Source organism: Neolamprologus brichardi, chromosome 11 (assembly GCF_056152115.1).
Source record: "Neolamprologus brichardi isolate AB-2024 chromosome 11, ASM5615211v1, whole genome shotgun sequence".
Lineage (NCBI taxonomy): Eukaryota > Metazoa > Chordata > Actinopteri > Cichliformes > Cichlidae > Neolamprologus > Neolamprologus brichardi.
The window spans coordinates 22,559,594-22,572,393 of NC_142114.1; the positions used below are offsets into that span (position 1 = coordinate 22,559,594).

General features: G+C 44.9%; 1 protein-coding gene across 1 annotated transcript; it reads right to left on the reverse strand.

Annotated features, from left to right (window-relative positions):
* Positions 1-1,952: 1,952 nt before the first annotated feature.
* On the reverse strand, positions 1,953-6,379 carry LOC148100554 (free fatty acid receptor 3-like). The gene is made up of 2 exons (XM_087847807.1): positions 6,255-6,379; positions 1,953-2,874 (listed from the first exon to the last, which is right to left on the reverse strand). Exons 1-2 carry the CDS (start codon positions 6,377-6,379, stop codon positions 1,953-1,955), a joined length of 1,047 nt encoding a protein of 348 aa, XP_087703933.1.
* Between the last annotated feature and the right edge of the window lie 6,421 nt (positions 6,380-12,800).

Below are 12,800 nucleotides of genomic sequence, written 5' to 3' on the forward strand. Positions count from 1 at the left end.
TTACCTTTCAGACTTGTATCTTTATTCTTGTTAGTCAAGAATAATATGTGACCTTAACCAAGCAATTAAAGGTCTCTTTTAAATTTAGAACATTAGAAATACATTTGTGTAAATTATTCAACAAAATATCCAGTTTTATAGTTTCAAAGATTACACAATACAAAACAATCTGATGGTGGAATATATTTTTATTATAGAACATTTCACAGTCAATCAGGATAACAGTTCCAACTTCTAATACTAATGCGGTCCAAGCACGACCACATTAGCAAAGAGGCCACCGAGAATAAAGCTTTTTGAGTAACAATATGACACACACTCAATAACTTTTAATCAGAAATATTACTAACATACACACATTGCCTTCAGACAGCTGTCTGGTGTTATTTCTGAGTGTTATCCAGGTTGCACTGTTCATAGTTTAGCTGGGATCCTTATTTTACCAGAGACCAAATTTTTGTATTCATTTGTCGAGACAGAGTTGAATGAGCACTAAAGAATCGCTTGAAATAATATAGAGGTATCATGTTGTCACACAGCACGAAGGTCCTGAGTTCAATTCCACCGTCAGGCCAGGGTCTCTGTGTGGAGTTTGCGTGGTCTCCCCATTTTTCTCTGGGTTCTCTCTGGGTAATCTGGCTTCCTCCCGCAAACCAAAGACATGCAGTTAGTGGGGTTAGGTTAACTGGTGATTCTAAATTGCCCATAGGTGTGAATGTGAGTGTGAATGGTTGTCTGTCTATGTCTTTGTGTTAGCCCTGTGAGAGACTTCCAACCTGTCCACGGTGTACCCTACCTCTTGCCCTCTGACAGCTGGGGCCCTGAATTGGTAGAAAATGGATGAATGGGTGTCAAAGGTATTGTGTCTACTTGGCTGACACTTCTCAGAACATCTTGTTTCAGGAGACAGGTAGACTGGGAAAGGATAACTGGGGGATCTGAATAGACCAAATTTAATCAAACCTATTGAACATCTGCTTATTACTAATTTCACCTTTCAAGTATCTTCAATAAGAAGTAAATTATAGTAAATTTCAATAAGTTTAACCAGAAGACTGTCGGTTTGACTTAATATGATGTTCTTCTGTCTATTATTATTATCATTATTATTATTATTATTGTTGTTGTTTTTTTGTTTTTTTGTTTGTTTGTTTTTGTGTCCATGTTCTTTAAATAAAGTTCTCAAAATGTTCACAGCAACTGAATTGAGCATTACCTATAGAATGATAAATTATATTACGTGCACCTCTCTGCATACCAGACCAATTTTCTTTGAACTGCGTGCAGTGGCCATTTACAGTGCTGTGACAGGCAAGTTTCCAGGCAAGCATTCGAGGCTGATCGGCCCTGCTTATGACCTTCTGCGCAGGATTGTTAATGTAAATGAGTGTTTTCAAGATATGTAATATTAAGGTATTATGCTAATAGTAAAACAAATCAATAGATAGCATTACAGAATAAGAAAAATGCCATCTTTGCTTTAAAAAAATAAAATCCAAAATACATTTCAGTTTTATAAACACTTCTATTTTCATTAACATTTTATTTTGAGTCATTGAAAATGCAGCAGTTATGAGGAAGTTCAGAAAAACCCTGTACAGCTATTTCAAAAAAATTCTTATGTCTCGCTATCAGTAAACACATTTTCTAAACACATGCAAAGTGATTAGATCAGGTAATAATGCATCAGTTTATATCAAAATGACCTCACTTTTCCACTATGCGCCACCAGTGTTATGCAACAATGTTTTTTAATCACCAAAAATAGTTTGTGTGAGTGGGGAGCAGAAAACTTGGATATATTTTAGATTAAGATAAAATGTGCCAGACATAAGAGTTAAGTAGACTGTAATGAGATTACATACTGCATATTATTTTATCTTTGTAATGTGCACTCAAACAAATATAATCAAACTAAATATGAACAATTACTAATGAAAGGAAATGTTAGTCTAGCTAGAGCTGTTGACATGTCCTTGGAACCGTGAAGGACTGAGCATACAATTCCTGAAAATGAACTTTTCACTTGACAAGCGGAAGATGGAGGAGGAAAAGTAGAAAATGATTGGATCAATACAGGTGTTGAAACAACTAAGCAGCAAGCTGTAGTACCTCCACTCTGGGCTTTGTCCCTGGATGTAACCCACTAAATGAGATAAATTGTATGGCAGAACACAAATGAGGAACACAGCAAGAGTCCCTGAGGCCATGCCAATGGCCTTCTGTTTCTGCATCTGGGATATCCTGGGCCGGCTGTACAGAATCGAGATGCAGCGCAAGTAGCAGTAAACACAAATAAGAAGAGGTATGAGGCAGAGTACAAAGAAAAACTCCAGACGTACTGGGAGGAGGATCTGCTTCTGCTCGTCTGTAAAATGCTCATAGCACCAAGTACTGGAATTATTGCTGGCCAAAGATGGGTGATGCTGGATGACAAAAACAATACTGCAGTGTGCTGTCGAGATCAGCCAAATAACAGCACTGATAACAACTGCATACACGGGTTTGTGCAGCTTCTGATAGGTGATAGGAAATGCTGCTCCTATGTAGCGAACCACGCTGACCGCCATCAGCAGCAAGGAGCTGGTGTAGATTGTGGAGAAAAATGTGAAGGATGTGATGGAGCACATGAAATAAGGTAAATTCCATTTCATACCAGATGCTGCCTCGTGCATCTTGAGAGGCAGAATGATCAAAAACAGCAGGTCAGAGACAGACAGGTTGAGTAGCAGGATGTCTGTTGGAAGTGGCTTGGAGCGAATCTTAGTACTAAATGCATAGATAGCCAAGAGATTACAGGGGAAGCCAATCAGGAAGGAAATGATGTAAACTGAAAGAATCACTCCACTGTTCACGGTAGATTCCATTATGGACCTAAACCAAAAAAGAACAAAATACCAATCACAGTTTAGAAAAAATATACTCCATAATACTAAAACATTTAGCTTTTTTCAGACAATTTAAAAACAGAGTAAAAGACAGCTGCCTGTTCAAACGTTCACTGATCCATCACATTATATTGAACGGTTTTATTTCCAACCTATCTATGTAAATAGTTAAATGCATAAATAAAGAAGTAAAATAAGCACCTTAAATATTGCTCAGTTGATACTTTTGATATTTGCATTTTATATAGTGGTGAATAAAATGTCTTTTATTCACTTTGATCACTGATCAGTGCCAAAGAAATGAGGCAGTCGACTTTTTGCATCAGCTGTAGAACTTCACAAATTGTAGAATCTTCTGTATTTGGTGTGATAAGGTAAATGTATTTACTCACCAAGCAGAAGAAAGTTTCCAGACTTAACAACAACTAAAATTCCATTCTGCAACTTTCATCAAAGACTTTCAGGATGTAACTCGAGAGTTCAAAGATTAACTGATATAAAATGTTAGAAGCCGGAAACAGTCACGCTGAAGTCACATGTGACACACCTCTTTGTTCATCCCATAACAAGCAACAACTAACACCAGTGGTTAATATTAACTACGATGCAAAACAGCAGCATGTTAACAGTTTGTCTTAGATGGGTTAATAAAGGACCTCTTCCTATGTTTTACTCTCCTGTAATCATTTATGAACTTATAATTAGAATTAAAAATGATATAGTTACACCTACAACAAAACTCAGGGAAGAAATAATCATTTTATACATACATTGTTTTCCCCAAGTAGACAATTAATTCATAGTGTTTTAAGATATTTGTGATTCCAGCAGCGCAGGGGAAAATAACATGTAGGCTTTAACCTCTATAGTTCTGTTTTCTGTTGCTTAGGAACAGTTTGTCAATGATTTTCTTTTTCCGAAATTGACATCTCTTGCAACAGGAAATACCTATGGTATCAAGTATGTTAAAAATATCACTGGTCCTTTTGCAATCTATGCTAATCTTTTAAAATGTATCGGTGCCCATGGTTAAGTAGAATAACTTCAGCATATGTAACTGAAATGGGGACAACTGTGTGGAACCTACAATGTAAAGGGGTGGCCATAGCGCGGAAGGTAGAGCAGGCCATCTATTAATTGCAAAGTTGGTGCTTTTGTCCCCGGCGTCTCTAGTCTGCATGACAAATATCCCTGGGCTAGACTCAAACTCCAAGTTGCTCTTTGTGGCATCCACTGGAGTATGAATGTGTGTTTGGATGGGGGAATGGGGCATGTTGTATAAAGCCCTTTAAGTTCTGGTAGAGTAAAAAAAGTGATATAAAAAAAACAGTCCATTTACCACTCAAAACAAATGTCCTCATGTAAGTAGTTTAAAAAATGTTGCAGTGCACACCCTGTAGGGGGTAAAAGTCCAGTGCATCAGCAATAGAAAAAAAAGATACAGTTAGTGTAATTCAGGAAATGTAGTTCTGTTTGTAAGAGTCTATATTGACTTTCAGTCTGATTCATGCTCTTCATGCGTTTTATACTTGAAACAGTAATGGCCAGTTATGAAAACGACCGTACACTTATCGCTGGCTGTTTTTCAACCTAAGAGAAGTATGTGGTGTTGCTGAAGGAAATCTTTTACTCTCAGCTGAATTTATTCTGCTCTGGTTCAATGGCTTTCTGAATCAGTGTGTAGATAGAAGGTTGCTGTTAGCGACACACCAATGCTGCAACCCTCCACCACAACTTCCTTTTCCAGTTTCACAGAAACATTAAGAGCTTGTATGTACATGTATGTCAAAATTTATAACAAAACAGTAGATCCCAAAGTTAAGGAGCTTGCTTCATTTTCACTTGCTGTTTTGGTTGCCTATTGTTTCTTTTGGTTATATGTACTACATTCATTTGTATGGCCATTTTAGGTTTCTTTATGAGAATGAACACTGCCAAGTGACTGGACTGTATCAATAATAAGGAAAACCTGTAGTCAAATATTCCAAAATTACAATAGAACTAGGGTTGGGCGATTGGACAAATATATGGACTATCGTTTTTACAAGGGCGATTGATTGATTTATTTGTCCATGTGTAAATCTGCTCATAATGATAGAGCTAGTAAAAGTAGTCAAAAGAAAAAATAATGTTTGCGATGTTTTAACAGCACCGTCTTTCATCCGCGAGCAAATTCTCGCATTGTCTGCACAAGTGGCACACCGCTTTGGTTACATCCTTAGATTTACTTCTTTCATCTGGTTTAAAGCCAAAGAAATCCCAAATTGGCGACTTTATATTTTTTGGCAATTAGTTCGTCCATGTTTGGAGTTTTTCTGTTTTGTAAACATGCAAATCAGTCTTTTCATGATTACATTGCCCCGCCCTTTAAAAGTCTGCGTATGTGCGAATATATTGCCCATCGTTGATTATTGGGCTTACAATTGTCGGTTGGAAAATTTTTACATATCGCCCAACCCTAAGTAGAACTAATTAATTGTGTACCAATTTCAAACAAATCTCAAACATTTTAAATACTAACATCATTTGTTGCCATCAGAAAACACAACAACATTTTCTACACAACAGTTTTCTGTGAAACAAAAACTCATGTTTCTAGAGTAGAAACATAAAGCATTAAGAGATTAGGTATTAAGCTTAAATATTTCAGAGATATTAGATGGTGATCTACATAGCATCTGCTAAATATCTTACATATCTGATAACAATACCCAAATATTATTAAATAATATATTGAGATCCAACTCTTATCTTATCTACACCACGTCCACTTTACAGTGATAGAGGTGGAAAACAGGATATGCTGAAGATGTAAGCAGAGCGTGTGGGATGCGACTATTTTTTTTTTATTGTTGAGCAAATATCTCCATGCCCTCAGCTGGAAGCAATGAGAGCTTATATTTTTTTAAAAAAAATAACTCACTCAATGGTATTATGCATTCATCACCCTATTTGCATTAATTGCTTAATAACTGAAGGTGCCAAATGCCTTTCTGGATTGTTCTGGCATAATTTAGCCCTGCTAACAGCCACTTCTGGTTATAGCTTCCTTCACATTTGAGAGTTTTATCTTTATTCTTGTTAGATAATACCTGCTAAATATTTGACCCTATAGATTCAGAGCATTAGAAACAAATTTGTGCAAATGTATTTAACAAAAACATACACTTCCATAGCTCCGGAGATTAAACAACAATACAAACAACCTGATGCTGGAATATATTTATGTAAGAGAACATTTCACATTCAATCAGGAAAACAGTTCCCATGAGCAAGAATCACATCAGCAAAGAAGAAATTGAGCATAAACCTTTTTGAATAACAATATGACATACACACAAAAATGTAATCAGAAGTGTTACTTACATACACACATAACCGTTGCCTTTAACTTCCTGTTCTGTGTTATTTAGCAGTGGGTTCCCGGTGTCATGCTGGATTTCCGTCACTCTTTTTCTCTCTCTTTCTTTCTCCCCTGTCAGTCTGTGCATGTGTTTTGTGGGTATAGTGTTTACCTTCCCTCAGTGGTTGCTCAGCTGATCTGAATCACCTGCAGCTAGTTGAACAATCAGGCCGGCTACTTAAGGTTGGAGCAGACACTCAGTCATTGCCAGATCTTTGCGTCAGGTGGGTACATAACTCTTTCTGTGTCTCTGTGCAGACCTTTCCATGTTTGCCTGAGGCCTGTGAGCTTTATACTTCAGAGTGTGTGTGTGCCTTGGAAACCCATAATACCTTCGCTGCCACTTAGGGACCTTAAAATGCCTCACTGATTACATTATTTTTTCCCCTCAAACAAACCTGTAAATAAACCTTTTGAATTCTTTCCAGTGCTCAGCATGTGGGGTTCTGTCGGTCTCCATGACTCCAAGTTGTGAAATAGATAGTTTGGCTGGTATCCTTATTTTACCAGTGACCACATTTCTTTCATTTGTTGAGACAGAGATGAATATGCACAGTAGAATTCTTTGAAATAATGCAGTCCATATAAGTAGATATATAGGTGTCAGTCAAGCAGCCACAGCTCAGAATATTTCCCTTCAGAAGGCAGGAGGATAGAGTTACTGTGGGACCTAAAAAGATCAAATTTAAATAAACCTGTTGAACTGCCAGTCTTATGCGGTTGCAATCAAGCCTCCCTTTCAGTTTTTGGGCTGGTTCTCTGGTTGCTATCCAGCAGTGACTATCCTGATGGTTCTGGTTACGACAGTGCTGCACCAGTTATCTTTAATCCCCTTGCTGATTGCCTCTGCAATAGACTCTAGGATCTGGTCCTTAGCTCGGTCCCACACAGCGAGTGTTCAAGATGTGCTCGAGGGTCCCTGTCCCTGAACAAAGGCGACAGGCTGGCTACTCAACCTTGTACCATGAGAACATCTGGGAAGCAAGTCAAACTTCCTGGATGAGGAATTTAATCCTCTGGGGGTTACATGAGCAGATATCTTGCCAGCTGACATTTTGCTTCATTGCCTGCTCCCACTTTATCAGAATAAGTGCACCTCCTCAAGAACTAGTTAACGTCTTTCCTTCTTGTTGACCAGGACTGAAGGAATGCTCCCAATCCCAGCACTGCCTCTTCTTCCTTCCAACTCCTCCCAGTCTTGCTGTCCAAGCAAGCAAGAAATGGGACTATAGTCATGGGCACCTCATATACGAGCGAGGGCCAGATAATTCATGAGAGAATCTGCTGCTAAACCCATGGCTTGAACTGCCCAGGGAGACCAGACCTGTCTATCACCTTCATCCACCCCTTGAGTTTGATGCTGATTGGGGAGTAACAGAATACATGTAATGGTGTTACGTATTTAAAATACAAAACATGAGTAACTGTATTCCGTTACAGTTACTATTTAAAAAAGGTGGTATTCAGAATATGGTTACTTTCTTGCAATAAATGGATTACACAGCGGTCTTTTCCTGTTTCATATGTTAGGCTATGCCCTCTCTATCTTTGGTAATTCCACGCATCGCTGGAAACCCAAACGAAACACGCAATAAGAGGCTGTAATGCCTGTGGCTCAATCATGTGGCTCATGTCACCTCTATTTGTGGCCTAATGACGTGAAGAAATAAGACTCGACTGTACACTGTGTTCGTGTTTTTCTCTGAAACAATTAGTTCCGTTGGAGCAGCCTTTCAACGCTTCTCTATCTCTTGCTAGCAAAGTTGACCCAGACACAAGTACACAAGCACACAAGACGAGAGACCACCGAAATAAAACGGGAAGCAGACAAAGACACAAACTGTCATGGTCCCCCAGCCTTCCCTGAGTGCTGCCAGGGTCTCTCACTTGCTCACTCTGTGTTCAAGTCATGGGTAGCACTCATTCCGAGTCTGTGCCCCGCACCCCTGAGAATTGTCACCCACTTGTGTCTGATGAGCTATTGATACTGTTACAATCTAGGAGAAGCGCTCAACACGTTCTTTGCTTGGTTTGGGTCCAAGGGTCTGTGGTCTGTTGTGGAAGTTTTCCATTTAAATAAAGCCTGCAGACGAGCGGTGAGCGGTAGCTAACATTCTTTAATCAACACACACAAAGAACAGACAACCAAGCTTGATGAAGTCCCTGCATGACCGCGGGACAGACGGTCAGCAGAGTCTCTCTGAGCCTAACATAGCTCTCAGTTAAATACCTTCTTCAGGAACAAAAGCCAGTACCCAGCTGTTTCACACCTTAAGGTTCACACTCCCTTGCTACTTCCCAGAGTCCTCGAAGAGACAAAAGACTGGTCCTCTGGAGTTCCTGTTTCCCCCAACATTCTTACTACACCCCCTACCATTTGTCTTAAGTATGAGTGTCAGACATGTTAAAATCCAGTGGCACCAAGGCATTACAATAACGTGATTAATACCTAAGTGAAAGAAAGTCCTATACAGGTCAAACCTGCATGCATCAACTGTAGATGATGCATGCAAGTGATGTAGATGTTAGCGCAACGCGTCTGTATGCACACTTTCTCACAGTGACCTCTGCACTGTAAACAATACAAGGTCATGAAAAACACACAGCTGGTAAATTCACAGACACAGAAAGTGGCATTTAAAAGGTTAAGTCAGCACGGCCCAAAAGCCCATGCAACCTGCTGCTGTCATCTTTCTGCTCCTGTAAAAAGAAACATACATACATCCACCCTTTTGTCAGGTCATGGTGGAGGTGCAATCTTGCATACTGGTGTCAACTTAGTCAAAGCTTTTGTCAGTCCAGTCAGTCCCCATTTTTATTTGCTGACAGTAGAACCTCTCGTGACGCAATAAGTTTCTACTGCCAGCAATGACGTCATTTCAAAAAAGAAAAAGAAAGTATTTAGACTGGATTACCTCGCTGAATCCTTTTTGCCAGGGACTTGTTTTCTGATTGTCCCAAATAAGTGGCTTTCTCCCGAGCCCATTTTAATTTTGGAGAAGCTCACTTGCGATTGATCAACATGTTGTGTAGCGCTTTCGATTCCAATCTTGCAGGCCTGCTTGAAAAAGAGAAAATTGCCAAACAAAAATCTCAGTGCACTGTTAAAAATCAAAAAAAAATATGAAGGCCTAGTTTTAGGACTTGTCTAAGCATACTCTGTTAGAATGATGAAAAAACAAAACTAATTGGCAGGTTCAAAGTGGTACCAAAAGAAAATGCATCAGCCACGTAAATCCCCAAAACTTTCATCCACCAGTCACACACACCTCACACAACAGCAATATTCTATTAGAAAATGAGTTTTTGTTTTCCCCATGTGTCATGATAAGACCTCCCTCACACATCAGAAACCAGAAACTCAATAATCTATTAGTCCCCACTCATCTGACCCTCCTGCAGCATTCTGTTCACCGCTGATTCAATCATCCTTCCCCAAAAATAATACTAGTTCTGTCATGATCCTGGGTCCTGTTGACCCAGCGTTTTGTGTTTTCTATTAGTGATTTTGGTTCTATTCCTCCTGTTTAGTGTATTCTGTTAAGTCCGCGTTTCCTAGTCGGTGTCTTTGCGTGTGTGTGTTTCCTGTTTTATTGTGAAGGTCTGCGTCTTATGTGAGTGTTTTCAGTTGCCTCCCTAGTCTCGTCACGTTAATCACTCCCAGCTGTGCCCCCCACCTGTGTGTAATCTCCCTGTGTTCTCTGAGTGTTTTTAAGTCGTGTCTTCTGTCTTAGTCGTCGCTGGTTCGTCTGTGTTGTTTCCCCTCGGTCTCCCTGCGTCTCTCCATCCGTCTCTCTGTGTGTTTTTCCCCGGACTTCCCTGCTTCCACGTTTCTGGTTTGTTTTGTTAGTTTGCACAGTTTAGGTTTTCTGTTACTGCTTCACCCGCGCCATTGCTGTTGTATTTTCCTTTTGTAAATAAACACTCATCTGCACCTGAGCTGCCGCTTCCGGGTCCTAAATAACCACCACACGGCTTGCCCCGGCAGACCGTGACAGTACGAACCAGCCAACATGGACCCTGCGGCACTCGATCCGTCCGAGGAGCTCCAGGATGACATCAGCTACAACGTGGAGATTCTCCTCGGGCTGTGGCTGGAGAACCCTCCATACGAGCTTCGCCGCACCGTTGAAGAGCGGCTACAACGGCTCTTTTCCGGCCTCCCATGGCTTTTGAAATCACTTCCCCCGACCATGCAGGCGTTTCTCCAGCACACTCCCCACCTTCTCTCAGCCACTCCTGCCTCGCTGCCCGACTCGTCGGATGTGATCCTGCCCGGCCCGTCGGAGCCGTCTGCGGGGAGGAAACGCCGATCGCGCCGCCGGCGCGCCACCCCACAGCCGGACGTTCGGACTTCTAATTCGCCGGCTGTGGTGAGTGGTGACTCTTTTCCGTTTTTTGACTGTGTGACTGTTCATTCAGGGGCTGTGTTCTGCGCAGCAGATGAAGGTGTGACCAGCTTGCCGTCTGCCCAGCAGCCACTGTCAGCTCAGCCAGCCGCCCGGCAGCCACTGTCAGCTCAGCCAGCCGCCCGGCAGCCACTGTCAGCTCAGCCAGCCGCCCGGCAGCCACTGTCAGCTCAGCCAGCCGCCCGGCAGCCACTGTCAGCTCAGCCAGCCGCCCGGCAGCCACTGTCAGCTCAGCCAGCCGCCCGGCAGCCACTGTCAGCTCAGCCAGCCGCCCCGCAGCCACTTTCAGCTCAGTCTCCGCAGTCACTTTCAGCTCAGTCTCCGCAGTCACTTTCAGCTCGCGCTCCAGTGCCTCCAGTGTCACCCGTAGCTCCAGTGCCCCCGCTACCCGTAGCTCCACTGTCACCGCGGCCTCCAGTGTCACCTGTAGTTCAGGCCCCTGCGCCTCCAGTGTCACCTGTAGTCCAGGCCCCTGCGCCTCCAGTGTCACCTGTAGTCCAGGCCCCTGCGCCTCCAGTGTCACCTGTAGTCCAGGCCCCTGCGCCTCCAGTGTCACCTGTAGTCCAGGCCCCTGCGCCTCCAGTGTCACCTGTAGTCCAGGCCCCTGCGCCTCCAGTGTCACCTGTAGTCCAGGCCCCTGCGCCTCCAGTGTCACCTGTAGTCCAGGCCCCTGCGCCTCCAGTGTCACCTGTAGTCCAGGCCCCTGCGCCTCCAGTGTCACCTGTAGTCCAGGCCCCTGCGCCTCCAGTGTCACCTGTAGTCCAGGCCCCTGCGCCTCCAGTGTCACCTGTAGTCCAGGCCCCTGCGCCTCCAGTGTCACTCGTTCACCCCATGCAGGGAGAAAGTCTTATTACCACTCAGGGTGCTTTTCATGGTCTAGCTGCCATTGGCACAGTTTGCCGCTCCAGGGCTTCCCCAGAGGCTAGGTCTCAGTCCCCAGCTGATTCTGGACCCCTGAAGTTTAAGCAGCCACCTGAGAACTGCACCATGTCAGCGTTGCCTGAGCAGAGCCAGTGCTCAGTGAATTGCCGGTCACCTTTGTGTCAGCTAGTAGCCTCCATGACTGCTGGCTTAGTGATGGCTTCAGCTGGAGGGTCCGAGGGACCGCTCCGGCCTTTGTCTCCTGTCTCCGCTGGAGGGTCCGAGGGACCGCTCCGGCCTTTGTCTTCTGTCTCCGCTGGAGGGTCCGAGGGACCGCTCCGGCCTTTGTCTCCTGTCTCCGCTGGAGGGTCAGAGGGACCGCTCCGGCCTTTGTCTTCTGTCTCCGCTGGAGGGTCCGAGGGACCCGTCCAGCCTGCTGCGCTTCCGCCTCCGGCTTCCACGCCGCCTCCGGCTTCCACGCCGCCACCTGCAGCGCTTCCGCCTCCGGCTTCCACGCCGCCTCCGGCTTCCACGCCGCCACCTGCAGCGCTTCCGCCTCCGGCCCCCACGCCGCCGCCTGCAGCGCTTCCGCCTCCAGCGCTTCCGCCTCCGGCTCCCACGCCGCCGCCTGCAGCGCTTCCGCCTCCGGCCTCCACGCCGCCGCCTGCAGCGCTTCCGCCTCCGGCCTCCACGCCGCCGCCTGCAGTGCTTCCGCCTCCGGCCTCCACGCCGCCGCCTGCAGTGCTTCCGCCTCCGGCCTCCACGCCGCCGCCTGCAGTGCTTCCGCCTCCGGCCTCCACGCCGCCGCCTGCAGTGCTTCCGCCTCCGGCCTCTACGCCGCCACCTGCAGCCTCGGCCTCCACGCCGCCACCTGCGGCCTCTTCCTCCACGCTAGCTGCGGCCTCTTCCTCCACGCCAGCTGCGGCCTCTTCATCCACGCCAGCTGCGGCCTCTTCACCTTCGTCTGGTCCAGCCTCCAGGTCTTCGCCCTCGTCTGGTCCGGCTGCATCCTCTTCGCCCTCGTCTGGTCCGGCTGCATCCTCTTCGCCCTCGTCTGGTCCGGCTGCATCCGCTTCGCCCTCGTCTGGTCCGGCTGCATCCGCTTCGCCCTCGTCTGGTCCGGCTGCATCCGCTTCGCCCTCGTCTGGTCCGGCTGCATCCGCTTCGCCCTCGTCTGGTCCGGCTGCATCCGCTTCGCCCTCGTCTGGTCCGGCTGCATCCGCTTCGCCCTCGTCTGGT

Coding starts and splice junctions, on each gene's coding strand:
- LOC148100554 (XM_087847807.1), bottom strand. CDS start 6,379: ATGCACAGACTGACAGGGGAGAAAGAAAGAGAGAGAAAAAGAGTGACG. Junction 2,875..6,254: donor GGCAACGGTTATGTGTGTAT/GTAAGTAACACT, acceptor TTTTTGGTTTAG/GTCCATAATGGAATCTACCG.